The 15,273-nt window shown below is 49.8% G+C and overlaps 1 protein-coding gene across 1 annotated transcript; it reads right to left on the bottom strand.

Moving 5' to 3' along the window:
* Positions 1–614: 614 nt before the first annotated feature.
* LOC133349756 (E3 ubiquitin-protein ligase MARCHF9-like) lies at positions 615–15,067 on the bottom strand. Its single transcript, XM_061563475.1, has 4 exons — positions 14,775–15,067; positions 11,514–11,669; positions 8,462–8,654; positions 615–2,237 (listed from the first exon to the last, which is right to left on the bottom strand). Exons 1-4 carry the CDS (start codon positions 14,895–14,897, stop codon positions 1,915–1,917), a joined length of 795 nt encoding a protein of 264 aa, XP_061419459.1. The 5' UTR covers positions 14,898–15,067; the 3' UTR covers positions 615–1,914.
* Positions 15,068–15,273: the final 206 nt, after the last annotated feature.

Below are 15,273 nucleotides of genomic sequence, written 5' to 3'. Positions count from 1 at the left end.
TCTTGTCTGACTCTTGATCCCACCAGACCCCACGCGGCCCCCTCTACGCTCACGGGTTGAAATGGAACGACGCACCACCAACATTTAACATAAACGCAGTGACCCCGTTGAAGTGTATGGGTCGGCACCACAGTCAATGGTACACAAACTTTAAACAACACACATTGAGAACGGGGGAACTGATTATGTCAAGCCCATAAGATACACACGTCTTGCATTTACACATCTCATAAAGCCACATTCTAATTGTGTAAATGACCCGTTCAACATTAACTTAATCGGCATTCCTCTGCGGTGGCGTAATGGTTACACCGTAGTCAACAGGCAGGTCACCTTCGGCCGTACTCCCACCTCTTCCAAAGAAGTCTGCCTAGCGTGGAAGAGTAGGCCAACTAGCCTTTTAAGAGGATATGTAGAAGCTTCCATCTCGTGGAGGCTCTTCTGCCAGCAGGGGCATGAGCAATATGTTGCAGGCCTGCCTCTTTACATTTGCTTCAATAACTTATTGATGAATTTTTCCCTTCTCCATGAAAAAAAAATATATTTATGTCGATCAAAAACCCAACCTGCAAAAAACAGAATCTTTACTCATAAGAAAATACAAATGCATGGAATAAATAGCAACCCAGCTTTATTGTATTTATCGTTTAAGAGTAGCAGCAGCAGCATTCTATCGGTGGTAAAATATTAGAAATCATTTGGCTCAAGCTGAAAAATGTAAGATGACTCCTAAACAAAACTTTAGAATTTCACCATAGCAGCAGCATCAGACCCCTCCTGACAAGTCACAGCACCGGTTCCTGGCTAGATGAGTCGTTCGTGAGAAGCGTCGAGTCGGAGGGGTGAGTGGCATTCCGAGGGGCCGAACTCATTACTGGCCAAGACGCTGTCAACAACGAAACCGAAAAGCGAACGAGAGAGTTGAAGGAGGAACCCCCGAGCCTAGAGAAGTGCCAGAGGTAAATGTGTGGGGTAAGGTCATTGAAATGTAGAGGAAGACTCGCTGCTTGTTGCTTTGGGGTGGGGTACACGTCTGTCGTCCTGGTACGGGTGCTCAATTTTAGCTGGAGTAGGCCGGCAAAACTGCTCCTTTGGCGCGCCGTCTCCATCTCGCCTTGTTTAGTCCTCATATATATATTTTTATAAACCTGTGTATAGAATTATAGGAATATAGGGTAAAATACCAAATGATTATTATGCATCGGTGTTGCAGTGCCTGTCAATAACCAACCCTGGCTGGTTCTAATGTTTGGTTGGATAGTTGGTAAGGGTTAAGGGGAGGATTAGCATTTGATTGTCTTATGAGCTGTACTCACCAATTTGCAATGCAGTTATTTTTCAATTTGTTGTTTCGCGTTTCAGTGTTGGTCTTCACAGCACCCTGCACACAGACCAGTCTACGGGCGAATGAAACGCTGGCCGTCTGTCAAGTGCGTTTCGCCAGATGCAATTGGTCTCCACCATCACCCAAAATGGCCCGCGTTCCTGCGTGTAGCCTGAGCACGAGGAATTTGTTGGGGTTTTATGAGAAGTCTGACCTTGCTAAATTCCAATGCCACTTCCTCGTTTGAACACCATGAAGATTCAATGGGTGCAGTGGACATTTCGCAATGGGGAGTCCAGAGGAATGGGGAAGTGTTGGACAATCATTAAGAATGTATGCATCATTTATACCTTAAGCCACAGGCGAAACAAAGAATGTTCGCGTGTCCCCCTGCGAAAACGCATCTGTCGTGTCACAGTGCTCCTGTTCACCATGTGAAGTTCCTTTTGCTGCGTGAGCCAGCAGTTTCTGTCTTGGCTTTCTCTTTTGATTGTCACCGCTCCGTGTCCCACGTGTATGATTATTTGCATAGATACATTCCAGCAGCGGTCACAGTAGTGACGACAATCGGCGGCCGTAGGCCCGTCCCATCACACATCTGAGGTGGTGGTGGTGGCACCGCGCTCCTCCGCCTCCTGCCCGTGCTGGCCGCACACGCGTCCGCCGAGGCAACCGCAGGCGAAAGCGCACGGCGACGCGCGGGACGGCGATCCGACCACCGCGCTGACCTCGGGGCTTCGCACGGCCCCGATCGGGCCCGGGAGGGCCGGAGGCCGGGCGGGGGGTCCCGTAATGGGGTTCTCGTCCTCCACGGCACGCGCCTTGTCGTAGTCGAGCAGACGCCAGTGCTGATTCACGGCGAGCCAGCGGCGCACCACCCGGCGTACCGACGGGCCCTCGTGCACAATGAGGCCTGCCGTACGTGGGTGTGAAATACATAGAGCAGACTCTTTGTGATCTCATCGTCCTCATTGAACCTTTCACAATTTGTATTCCAACTGTTTTTGGCATCAGGGCATGAGCTAAAGAAATGTCCGTTTGTGGCTCAGAGGATGACCACGACAGAGGTGGCAATGAGATCGGTTCGTTTACACGAGTAAGGTGGATCCTGGCATCGTGACACCACAACACAGGGAGACCTTCACCCATCGCTGGATAATTAATTATTGTCTGATAATGATGATTTTCAATTTTTTGGCAATGTTTTTAAAACAAATAAATACAGTATATATAGAAAAAAATGGTCCCCTGTATTGAATTGTTATATATTTCGAGTTTTTCAATTGTATTGAAATTGTGTATGCTGGTGATTAATATTTGAGTTTTGGTTTAGGCTACGTAATGATCTGACTAAATATTATTGTGAGGAACTCTCGACCACCCAACACGGCCAAATTAATTAATGAGCATGCGTACAAGCGTTTAACACGCCACTTATTTATTGTTTTAGCTTTGCAATAAGTTTAAGAATGATCATTTATCAATGAGACAATATCGAAATGTACAATCCTCTTAACAAAATGTAGCAATTTGATACTATACATACATATTGTACATAATTGCTACATTTGGTAGCGATGATTGTTGTCACATTTAACGTTTGTACTTGTACTCATGACATAATTTGGCTGTGTCGGGTGTTGGAGGATTCCTAATGGCAGAGATTTGGACAAATCCTTACGTGGTACAACCCAAATATATATGTCATGAATCATAACATTGGCTGTGAAAACCTATGGGCCATGTGTTTGCTGGTCTGACGGTGTCACTTTATAAAAAGTATGAATGCATAACTCTCGCAGAGAGGAATGCTGGCATTCGCTTATAGATTAACCTGCTTTTCTCATAATGCAACGAGCAAAACAGGTTTATCTAAAAGTAATGCATCTGTGAGAGTAGCCAGACTTGACCGACTCACAGCTGCTGCCTCCAGGGCCCTGTGTGTCACGAGCGCTCGATGGTAATGATGGCGCTTATCACGACCGCTGGTGCCTGTGCGTTCCATTATGAGCGATGGCGCAACAGTTAGCACACTGCGCTACAAACCCGGCGACCCCAGTTCGATTCCCGCTCATGGCCACCAACGCCAGTGACGATTATCCGAACCAGTCCTGGGCCTCCCCTAGGTAGACTCAGCCTTAAATGAGTACCCAGTGCGGTGTGTAAACATCAGCATTGGGGAGATGATGGTGTTTGGCCACCCATCTCATCGTGCGCCGTGCCGGCCTTCAAAGGTGCTCGCTCACAGCACTCGCCCCAAAAGTCTATTAAGGCTATTTATAGAGGAGATCGTTGTCTTTGCTGTTGTCTGGTGTCATCATCTACAACCTGAGTCTGTCCCACCCGCCTGCCCAGCTATTGCTTCATAACGTCATGAGTAGACTGTGCTCGCGTACACTCAGCAAATACCTAAGACCGACGTTAACGCTCAGCGCTCACTCGGCTGATATTGGTGCCCCGGGCCGTCACTTTGACCGCACCCGGACATCGTTTTGCGAAGAGCAATGGACCAAAGCTCCACACCACCAGCCGGATTGAAACTACTGGGCTATACCACCTCTGAGCTCTTGATCAAGCAAATCAAAATCAACTACTGTTATGTGATAACCCAACGGCTTCCTCACTGGCAGCGATATATTCAAAGTTATAAAATTGTTACAGTGGGTTGATGAGTATTAAAGGGAGAGAGAGAGACACTTGTGGAGCTTCCACGGATTTATAATGATCATCTAACAGCCACTTGTTGCGCTACAAACGGACATCGCAGAAATATCTCGGGAGGGAAGGGGGGTAACACATCTAACGTCGGTCTGGATTGTGAAGCCTCGTGAATTAGCATCGCTCGCCCATGTAGACTCAAGCATTGCGTACGTATTTTGAAATTCGTGCGTAAGGTTGGGTGAAAAACTCGGACTCTGTTAAGTGCCAATCAGCATCCAGTCCCTGGGGACAGGGCGTGCTTGGCCCACTTCCCTGAGTAATTTAGCCGGGGCATAAAAGTGGCAGCCTCGGTGCCCTTACTCCACCCTAAAGAGATACTGCGAGCAGCGGTTCTCTCTTGCCACGCAGGCGAGCCAGTACGTATTATTCGAAGGTATTACAAGTGCATTATTTCCATTTAATATAGCATTGACCACATATATTTTTCAGCCGTGATTAGTCTTACGTCACTGCAGGATCATCGTAGATTCTATTGAAGTGCCATTTCTGTTGCTTGCATCCGCGGTGTCATTTACGAATGCAAAAGGGTCATTGCCTGAAACGTCACCGATTATGTGTTTTTTTATCTTAAGGCCCACACGGTGATACCGACGAGTGTGTTAAGGTATTTTTGGGGGTATATTTGACTGTTAATGATCCCCTGAACACTCACAGAACAATTATTGTTTTCATCAAAATCGGAGCTCCTGTGGTTTATAATAATAATGCAAATTATAACGCGCACAAATTTGCGGACGTAACGGCCGGCCGCAACTCAGAGGCGCGGAGCCAAGCCCCATGACCGAGTCACTGCCCTCCCGTGTTGCACGACTTCTTTCATAAATGATCTGAAGACAAATTGATTTGTTGTGGCCACTGGGGTGTTCTGCGAGTTTGAGGAAACATCGAAGCCGCGTCCGGATGCTGCTTGCTGAACCTCATTATTGGCGAGGGTATTCATTTCGGGAACTCTAGACTTTTCCTATATCGACATCTCTCAGCTTGGGGGGGGGGGGTGGGGCATCGTTTTTGGAATAATGACCATTCATAAGCTATTATTTGATGGGAATTATTGACTAATACATATTAATTCACGCAAACGAATTCAGGTGATACGAGGCAAAAACGTTGCATAGTTTCATCCCAATGAACACGTTTGTAACCCTAAGCACCGACCCAAACCTCATCCCTGATCTCTTAACGGGGCCAAGGGAGACTTCCTCGTGTCATTGCTTTCATGGCAGCGCCCCGTGCTGCCTGCTCACGGTATAGCACGTGGCGATATCTGTGAGCAGCAGGGCCCAGTGCAGTAACATATATTATACTGGTAGGAACCTCCTGGTTACACCAGCCCACAGGGGATTACTGTGTCCGTCCGTCGTGCAGGGAGGGGCTAGGTGGGGAGGGAGGGGCTGGGTGGGGAGGGGAGGGTGGGGAGGGGCTCGGTGGGGAGGGTGGGGCTGGGTGGGAGGGGTGGGGCTGGGTGGGGAGGGGCTGGTCACCCCGTGGTGCCCTTATAAAACTCAACGTTTAACCTACTCACGCCGGCTTGTTCCCACCCTCACAGTCAGGCATATTTGCGGAATACACCACGCCGCCGTTGACCCTGGCCATTGACCGAGCAACCCAACGTTCCTACCAGCTCCCTCCGCAGGAATGTGTTTTATCCTCCCCTCTTCACAAAACCTGCACTCAGCAGCATCGTGAGATGCGGTCAAAAAACCCCCACGATGCGTACTGTGGTGAGGAAGGCCCTCGTCATCCAGCCGTGGTTGGGCACACATGCCCAATGTGGCACATTAGGAATGGATCACTCTTTTAAGTGTGTCCTTGTGCAGCAAGGGAGTGTGGTTCTGTGAAAGTCCTGATGTGCTGTGCAATGCATCAATGCATGTGTGTACAGCAGCATGTAATGTCTGAGTCGGGCCTGTAGGTGGCTGGCAGGGTTAATGAATAACCGCACGTGTAAACCAACAACATGGTTAATGGCGTCTCGGAAGGATTGCTGCGTGTAACACGCGCTGTTGCATTTTACAGAGTGACGGTGCTGTTCTTCCTAAGATTCATATGAACCACAATAAATAAATGTGCTTGCCCTCGATTTGGAGCACCTGCCCACGTCTTTCATCTCGAGTGTGCAACACCAACTCGTTTGGGTGGGTAAAGCCCCCTGTGACTCATTTCCACGACCACTGAGAGCCGGTCTCCGCTATGCTGGGCTTTTCCCTGTCATTTACAGATTTGGTTTCATGAAAACAGTTCGCTACCAGCCCAGGAATGGCCCAGGAACAGTAGCAGAGCAGTGGGCTCACGTCACCGTGTTCCACAAACAATGCGGTTAGCCTTCTTGGTTCTTTCGGTAAAGTCACGTAGAATGGAAATAATAAAATAATAAAAATAAAACATAATAAAATAATTCTCACGACGTTTCGGCCACAACGCAAGCAGCCGTCCTCAGGTGGAGAACAGGTCTGTCGGGAAGACAGACTCTGTCTTCTCGACAGACTCTGTCTTCTCGACAGACCTGTCTTCTCGACAGACCTGTTCTCCACCTGAGGACGGCTGCTTGCGTTGTGGCCAAAACGTCGTGAGAATTATTTAATGTTTTATTTTTATTATTTTATTATTTCCATTCTACGTGACTTTACCGAAAGAACCAAGAAGATGAATCCCTGCAGTCACAAAAGCTTTAAATCGAAATTTAATGCGGTTAGCGTAAAGCTACCATATTATCGGGAGGTTCCTGCGGTCAGCCCCGCCCGCTTTATAACCCCACCCATTCCATCGCTATCCCAACCCGCACGGAGGAATCCGATTCGCTGTCTCTCATATTAGCCCCGACCACTTACTCAAGTAGCCCCGCCCTTTGCAAGTCTCACAAGTTGATCATCTCATGTGGTGGCGGACGACGGAGCATCTGCTTGTTGGTCTGTCAACTCCTCTAGGAGCCATGCACCGTGGAGGAATTCGTCAGGGCGACAGACCGGGCCACATCATCGTCATGTTCGTCGTCGTCATCAAACAAGTGCCCGATACTGGATAAACATCTCACTGTGGTGTGAGGTAAGGCCCATTGAGCTTCAGTATATATCTCTTTTTCAGAATCAACGTGGCCACAAATGATCGCTCAACGAAGTGGCTTATCATGTGGAAATGTATAGCAGCGAAATACTCTCAACGCGTGTTTATAAATTGTGGACGGAAAAACCGGAGTGCCCGGAGAAAAATCCCACACAACCACGGAAAAGAGACGTGCAAACTCCAAATATACAGGCGTCAGGTGTGGGATCTTAGCCACAACCTGCATACCAGTCGAGGTAGTAAACGTCTCGCCACCGTGGCGCATATGAGCATGAGGCCGAAACATTTTAAACTTGGGACAAAGTCAGGGTGGCTATGGGGCAGAGACGCGACCCAGTGGTGACATGTTCGCTGCTTTTTGCAGGGGTTCGCGTGTCGAATCCGGCAGGCCACCCTGGTTAACGCTGGGGTGTGTAATAACGAGACATCCCGCGCCGTCTCATTCACAGTGGACGTTAGAGATCCCTGACGCCATACGAAGAGGGCGGGCCATTGTGTGCTGGCGCTACAGTCTAAATTTCAAGAGTGGCACAGTCGGGTTTTTTACAATCGGGTATAATTGTCTTTTTATATTAAACCCGATCATCTGAGATTGGGAGAAATCCGGTATAATTGGTTCTAATTGCAGAACCGCACTTCGCCAACTTCTCAACGATGGGCTTCATCCATTCCAAGCTAAGGAACTCACTGGCGCCCACGATTGTGGAGGAGAAGCTCGTGTTCATCAAGACCAACCTGCCCGCCGCATTCTACGACTACCCCGTGCCCGACGGCCCCGAGTACAATAGCAGCACCGACGAGGAAGCAGCCTAAGCCTTGGATCAGAGTTTCGTATTCATTAAACCAGGTTTTAATTCCCCGAAATCGGGTTTAATTGTATTAAAGAAAAAACCCGATGCCTGCCGCTGGAAAAATCGGGTTTTTTCCGCCCATGCTAAATTTGCCAAATTAGAAAAGTGACACCGTCAATCGCTCATTTGGGATTTCACACAGCAGAAGTATCCATCGCCTCCTGCCAGCAGACAAATGCCCGATAACAGGCCAGCTGCTGAGCCATCATGTGCCCACACATGGTGGCTGTCGATTGGGGAGGGTGGGGACCATTTGAATTGATCATTAATAAAGTTGTCACGCGAGCCAACGTGCCCAGTCTATTCCTGCTTCACCAGCACCACCGGTGCTGTGACTGGCGAACATTCAAAGGGGTAACGACATTCTGCTGATCGTCGTGACCGGCATCATCAGGGAGTTGCAACTGCGAGACCAGTCTACAGCAACACCGGTGCCGCTCAATCGGTCATAAATCGACCCGCTCGTTCACGCGACTTCCATTTATTGGCCGTGCGCCGCGCCTACCGATGCACACGAGGTCCATGCAGGCGTACATGGCGTAGCACACGCGGAACAGCGGGTCCATACGCTGCCAGCGCGCGGCGGGGCTGAACGCCGACCAGAGCAGCCACGCCAGGCTGGCGCAGAGGAACACCGCGCCCAGCACCACGGCCGACACCTGCACGCGCTCCACCACCGATAGAGACACGGCGCGCCACTGCGCACGCACGCACAACAGACAAAGATCCCCCGTGCAGCCTCAACAGACTGTTGGGGCAAGTGCTGTTAGCGAGGAGCGCCGTTAAAAGTGGGTGGCCAGCACTACGCCCGACCACCTTTGTCTCCCCAGTGGCGATGTTTATAAACCGCACCAGGTACTCATTTGAGGTTGAGTCGACCTAGGGGAGGCCCATGACCGGTTCAGATAATCGCCACTGGTGTTGGCCGTGACTGCAAATCGAACTTGGGTCGCCAGGTTCATCGTGCGGCGCGCTAACCACTACACCACCACTCCGCACACACGGACACACACGCACACATGCAAACACGCACGCACCTACTGCCTACGGAGCCGCTATCACAGATACATCCACAAGGATGGATGCCAACATTTGTGCGACCTTGTCATTGTCAAGGTTCCCCATAACGAGAGAATCTTGCTACTCAAACAGATGAATCAGACATATTGCCAACGCTGAACATTTCGTTATTTTTTGTCTCCTGGATACATTAACGCTGACCGAGTGCGTGCACGAATTATATTCTCAAGTAGCGGTGTCTTTTTTGCTCAAACTGGAAACGAACAAATCACCAATCGTCAAAGGGTATTTAGAGTGATCCCATTGGGACCTCGTGGGCTCTGGCGGTCGGGGTTAGGGTTGGTGGTTAGGGTTTAGCGGTTAGGGATAGTGGTTAGAGTTTAGTGGTTAGGGTTAGTGGTTAGGGTTTAGTGGTTAGGGTTTAGTGGTTAGGGTTAGCGGTTAGGGTTAGTGGTTAGAGTTTAGTGGTTAGTGTTTAGTGGTTAGGGTTAGTGGTTAGGGTTTAGTGGTTAGGGTTAGTGGTTAGGGTTAGTGGTTAGAGTTTAGTGCTTAGTGTTTAGTGGTTAGGGTTAGTGGTTAGAGTTAGTGGTTAGGGTTTAGTGGTTAGGGTTTAGTGGTTAGGGTTAGTGGTTAGGGTTTAGTGGTTAGGGTTTAGCGGTTAGGGTTAGTGGTTAGAGTTTAGTGGTTAGTGTTTAGTGGTTAGGGTTAGTGGTTAGGGTTAGTGGTTAGGGTTTAGTGGTGAAGGGTTAGTAGTTAGGGTTAGTGGTTAGGGTTTAGTGGTTATGGTTAGTGGTTATGGTTAGGGTCTAGCGGTTAGGGTCTAGCGGTTAGGGTTTAGCGGTTAGGGTTAGCGGTTAGGGTTAGTGGTTAGGGTTTAGTGGTTAGGGTCTAGTGGTTAGGGTTAACGGTTAGGGTTAGTGGTTAGAGTTTAGTGGTTAGGGTTAGTGGTTAGAGTTTAGTGGTTAGGGTCTAGCGGTTAGGGTCTAGTGGTTAGGGTCTAGCGGTTAGGGTTAGTGGTTAGAGTTTAGTGGTTAGGGTTAGTGGTTAGGGTTAGTGGTTAGGGTCTAGCGGTTAGGGTTAGTGGTTAGAGTTTAGTGGTTAGGGTTAGTGGTTAGGGTCTAGCGGTTAGGGTTAGTGGTAAGGGTCTAGCGGTTAGGGTCTAGCGGTTAGGGTCTAGCGGTTAGGGTCTAGCGGTTAGGGTTTAGTGGTTAGAGTTTAGTGGTTAGGGTCTAGCGGTTAGGGTCTAGCGGTTAGGGTCTAGCGGTTAGGGTCTAGCGGTTAGGGTTTAGTGGTTAGGGTCTAGCGGTTAGGGTTTAGTGGTTAGGTTTTAGTGGTTAGGGTCTAGTGGTTAGGGTTAGTGGTTAGGGTCTAGCGGTTAGGGTCTTGTGGTTAGGGTTAGTGGTTAGGGTCTAGCGGTTAGGGTTAGTGGTTAGGGTTAGTGGTTAGGGTCTAGTGGTTAGGGTCTAGTGGTTAGGGTTTAGTGGTTAGGGTCTAGCGGTTAGGGTCTAGTGGTTAGGGTTAGTGGTTAGGGTCTAGCGGTTAGGGTTAGTGGTTACGGTTAGTGGTTAGGGTTAGTGGTTAGGGTCTAGTGGTTAGGGTTAGTGGTTAGGGTCTAGCGGTTAGGGTTAGTGGTTAGGGTCTAGCGATTAGGGTTTAGTGGTTATGGTTTAGCAGTTAGGGTTTAGTGGTTAGGGTCTAGTGGTTAGGGTCTAGTGGTTAGGGTTAGTGGTTAGGGTCTAGCGGTTAGGATTAGTGGTTAGGGTCTAGCGGTTAGGGTTAGTGGTTAGGGTCTAGCGATTAGGGTTTAGTGGTTATGATTTAGCAGTTAGGGTTTAGTGGTTAGAGTTTAGCGGTTAGAGTTTAGCGGTTAGGGTTAGCGATTAGGGTTAGTGGTTAAAGTTTAGTGGTTAGGGTCTAGCGGTTAGGGTTTAGTGGTTATGGTTTAGCGGTTAGGGTCTAGCGGTTAGGGTTTAGCGGTTAGGGTTAGCGATTAGGGTTAGTGGTTAGAGTTTAGTGGTTAGGGTCTAGTGGTTAGGGTTTAGCAGTTAGGGTTTAGCAGTTAGGGTTTAGTGGTTAGGGTTTAGCGGTTAGGGTTGAACGGTTAGGGTCTAGCGGTTAGGGTTTAGCGGTTAGGGTTTAGCGGTTAGGGTTTAGTGGTTAGAGTTTAGTGGTTAGGGTCTAGTGGTTAGGGTTTAGCCGTTAGGGTTTAGCAGTTAGGGTTTAGTGGTTAGGGTTTAGCGGTTAGGGTTTAGCGGTTAGGGTCTAGCGGTTAGGGTTTAGCGGTTAGGGTTTAGCGGTTAGGGTTTAGTGGTTAGAGTTCAGTGGTTAGGGTCTAGCGGTTAGGGTCTAGCGGTTCGGGTTTAGCGGTTAGGGTCTAGCGGTTAGTGTTTAGTGGTTAGGGTTAGTGGTTAGGGTTAGTGGTTAGGGTTAGTAGTTAGGGTTAGCGGTTCGGGTTTTTGGTGAATGGTTAGTGATTAGGGTCTAGCGGTTAGGGTTAGTGTTGAAGGGGAAGGGGGGGGGGAGGTTCTCGATCGCACCTGCAGGGGCCCCTTGAGGCGCGCGGGCAGCGCTCGGTAGCGGCTGCCGCACAGCTCGCAGCTCCACGAGCCGCGCTCGCTCGTCCACTGCAGCAGGCAGCGCTGGTGCGAGAAGCGCACCGACCCCGCGCAGCGGCATGGGCTCAGCAGCAGCCCCTGGGGGGGGGGGGGCACGGGTTAGCGGGGCAGCCAGGGCCACAGGGCAGACGGGCACCGGCATTCCGTGAGTAAGGGGCCGTCCATAAATGACGTTCACGCGATTTTGGACGATTTTTGACCCCCCCCCCCCCCCCATCGTCGCACGGCGTCACAAAAAGTCAGACCCCCCCCTCTCAAATATGACGTCACAGAGCTCTGCCCCCCCCCCCCCCACAAAAAAATAAAACATGCTTCAAATCGCTTTAAACTATTGTCATTGTAGTGCGTATTTAATGTGGCGCTGCACTCTGACGTTGTAGGAGAAAACATTTATTAAAAAAGTCTATTAAGCAGAACGTGTTGTCTATGTTTATTTAAAGTTGCGCATTTTGATGTGACGTCACATTTCTCACCCCCCCCCCCCTCGTCACACATCGTCACAGATGTCTGACCCCCCCCCCCGCCCAGGTGCGTGACGTCATTTATGGACGGCCCCTAAGCGCTCTTCTTCTGTGAGTTTGTTAGTTCGTACAGCTGCTGAGAACAGCCCCGACGGACCGGCGAGCGGCCAGCGACGAGCGGCCAGCGACAAGCAGCACTATCCAGGCTGTAAATAGATAACGGCGTTTATGGATCGTGAACATGGTTATTATTAGTATCGATACTGTAGTAGTAGTATAAGAGATGGTGGTGGTGGCGGTGGGATGGAATTTGAAAGTGGAGCAGTCGAAGGGAAGACGCAGATGCAGTGACCTGCTGTGCGGTGGTGGTTGAATACGGTCCGGGTGAGATGAAACGGTCCGTCTGGTAGGGTGGTGAGTGGGTGATTGAGTGGGAGGTTGAGTGGGTGACTGGTGCATCGGGGCAGACATCTAAAGCAATCAACCCATGGCAACCGGCTCTGTCTCGTGACCTCCTGCCGGCGGGCGTTCGACACTTCACGCTTAAAGTGCACCTGGCCTGGCACAAGCCTCGTGGTGATGTCCCTGCCACTTAGTGGCGGATGGCGGTTGTTGTTGTTGGTGTAACCTGCAGCGTCGTGGTTGAACACAGGAGTAGCGATGATCGATGACACAACACAGTGAGTGTCTGCTTGAGCAGTGCCCATGGAAGTAGTAGCGATAGCAGGGTGATAAAGATGTGCGTGTACCGTATATAGATTCAAAGTTCGTGTGTAGTTTGTACGTTAATTATGCACAGCGTTATTTAGATACGAATAATAACACAGTTACAATCAATTACAGGCCTTTTTTCAAGCCACTGCTGGATAAAGGCCTCTCCACACGATATCGATCATGGGAGTTGTTCAACCATAACCTCGGCCACGCTGGTAAGTGCGGGTTTGTGAAGGGTGCATCCAGGATCAGTTCAGATATAATTCGCCACCAATGTGAACCGTGGTCCGGATTCGAACTCGGCCTTGTGCTCAACGCAGTTCGCTCTGGGCAGTGACACGGCCCAGCGGTAGCGCGTCACTGCCGCTCATTGCAAAAATTCACAGTTCGAATCCAGCAGCCACCCCGATTAATACTGCCGGTGTAACAGCAATAATACTACTGCTACTACCACGCACCGTCTGCTTCAGTGGACGTGTAAGATCCCATGGCATATTTCGCAAGAGTAGGCGATTGTGTGCCAGCTTTACGGTACAATTTTGCCAAATTCGAAAAATGACACCGCGAGTGACTCAATTTGGATTGTACTCACAACAGCACCGTGGTTGGTAGACACAATCGCCATCATCGCCTCTTACAGGCAGACCGATGCCCCAAGGTCACTCTTGCACATGAGCCTCTACCCCGGTATCTCTTGAGAATCTCACCTGGTCACGCAAAATGAACAATAACTACTGCTATGACTCTCAGGACCCCCCCCCACCACCCCCATCTCCAAGCTCTGAGGCCAAGGGGTCATCACGGGCAAGGCCGTTAATGATACGTCACTATGTCACACGATTTTTGTTCCTGGGATACTAAGTTTTATTTTCTAATCGCTTATGCCTCAAAAGATTAGAAAATGGATATTATTCCCACTTTATTTCTATGTTTTTTTACCTACGTGACTTTACCGAAAAAAACCTAAGAGTATGAATCCTTGCAGTCACGAAAGCTTCAAATCTAGAGATATAATTCCCCACAAACTTTGCTTTTGTGAACCGGACTTTACGTGAAGGAATAACACAAATGCACACGTTTTCCCATTGAAAATAGTTCAATTTCAAAATATCACTGTCCTGGTCACAAAAGCAAAGTTTGTGGGGAATAATAGCCATTTTTGTACTTTTGAGGCACAAGCAATTGGAAATAACACTTATTACCCAGGAATAAAACAATTTTAACAAAAATGTTGTTACACAGTGTACCACGACTCTCTGGCTTCACGCCGTTACCCGGCAGCGGCCGCGCAGTCGACGCCGTGGCAGTGAATATACAGGGAGCACATGATACGTATCCTTCAAGTCCAGTATCTGTAACATCATGTAAAATATACAAGTATTTATCTTTGTTTCACATCCCATCAGCAGCACGCGGAGTGCATAATTTCAGCAGCATCGGTTCAATCCGTGGAAATCTTCTGAACGGGTTTCGGCATTCAATACCTCATCAGTAGTCAGCTGGTGAACTGCCAACTGTTATAGGCAACGGCCATCACGATTTAAAGCTTTCGTGACTGCAGGGATTCATCTTCTTGGTTCTTTCGGTAAAGTAACGTAGAAAGGAAATAATAAAATAATAAAAAGAAAACATAATAAAATAATTCTCACGACGTTTCGGCCACAACGCAAGCAGCCGTCCTCAGGTGAAGACCAGGTCTGTCGGGGAGACAGCGTCTGAAGAACAGGTTGTCTCCCCGACAGACCTGCTCTTCACCTGAGGACGGCTGCTTGCGTTGTGGCCGAAACGTCGTGAGAATTATTTTATTATGTTTTATTTTTATTACTTCCCTTCTACGTGACTTTACCGAAAGAACCAAGAAGATGAACGTCCATCACTTCAACATAGTGGTCCTTGTTTGACGAGAGGTACAGATTCACGAAAGAGATTGCGTATTTTGTTTAGATATGATCAGAGCGGGGGGACGTGGGGGGGAGGGGGGGGAGACTGCAGACCGAGAAGACTCCACCTGTTCGGGCCCCTGGAAGCAAATCCTGCAGATCGGGGGGGTCCTAGACCCCGTCCCCAACGACCCCGCATCCTGGCGGCTCCGGTCCCCCTCGCTGGGTTCCTCCACCCCGCGGCAGCTCATGGTTCGGGGGGTGAGGGGGGGGTTCCAAGGGGATTTCTCAAGACTCCTCCAGCTGCGCCCTCAGGGTCCCCTCTGCGTCTTCAGGACCCCAGCGGACCCCGGCGTAAGCTCCCAGCGACATCCCCTCCCCCAGCTGATCGCGTCCATGGCAACGGCTTAAACTGCTCCGTCACGCGCATTGGTACCAGGGGGGATTCCTCGCGCGTGACGTCAGGGACCGGGGAATACCCCTCCCCACCCCTCCCCACCCCTCCCCACCCCTCCCCTCCCCTTCCCACCCCTCCCCACCCCTCTCGACCCCTCCCCACCCCTCCCCACCCCTCCCCACCCCTCCCCACCCCTCCCCTCCCCTTCCCACCCCTCCCCACCCCTCTCG

Source organism: Lethenteron reissneri, chromosome 31 (genome assembly GCF_015708825.2).
Source record: "Lethenteron reissneri isolate LAM-NWPU_2019-01 chromosome 31, ASM1570882v1, whole genome shotgun sequence".
Taxonomy (NCBI): domain Eukaryota; kingdom Metazoa; phylum Chordata; class Hyperoartia; order Petromyzontiformes; family Petromyzontidae; genus Lethenteron; species Lethenteron reissneri.
The sequence above is the reverse complement of the archived record's forward strand: the minus strand, read 5'-3'. Positions and strand labels throughout refer to the sequence as shown.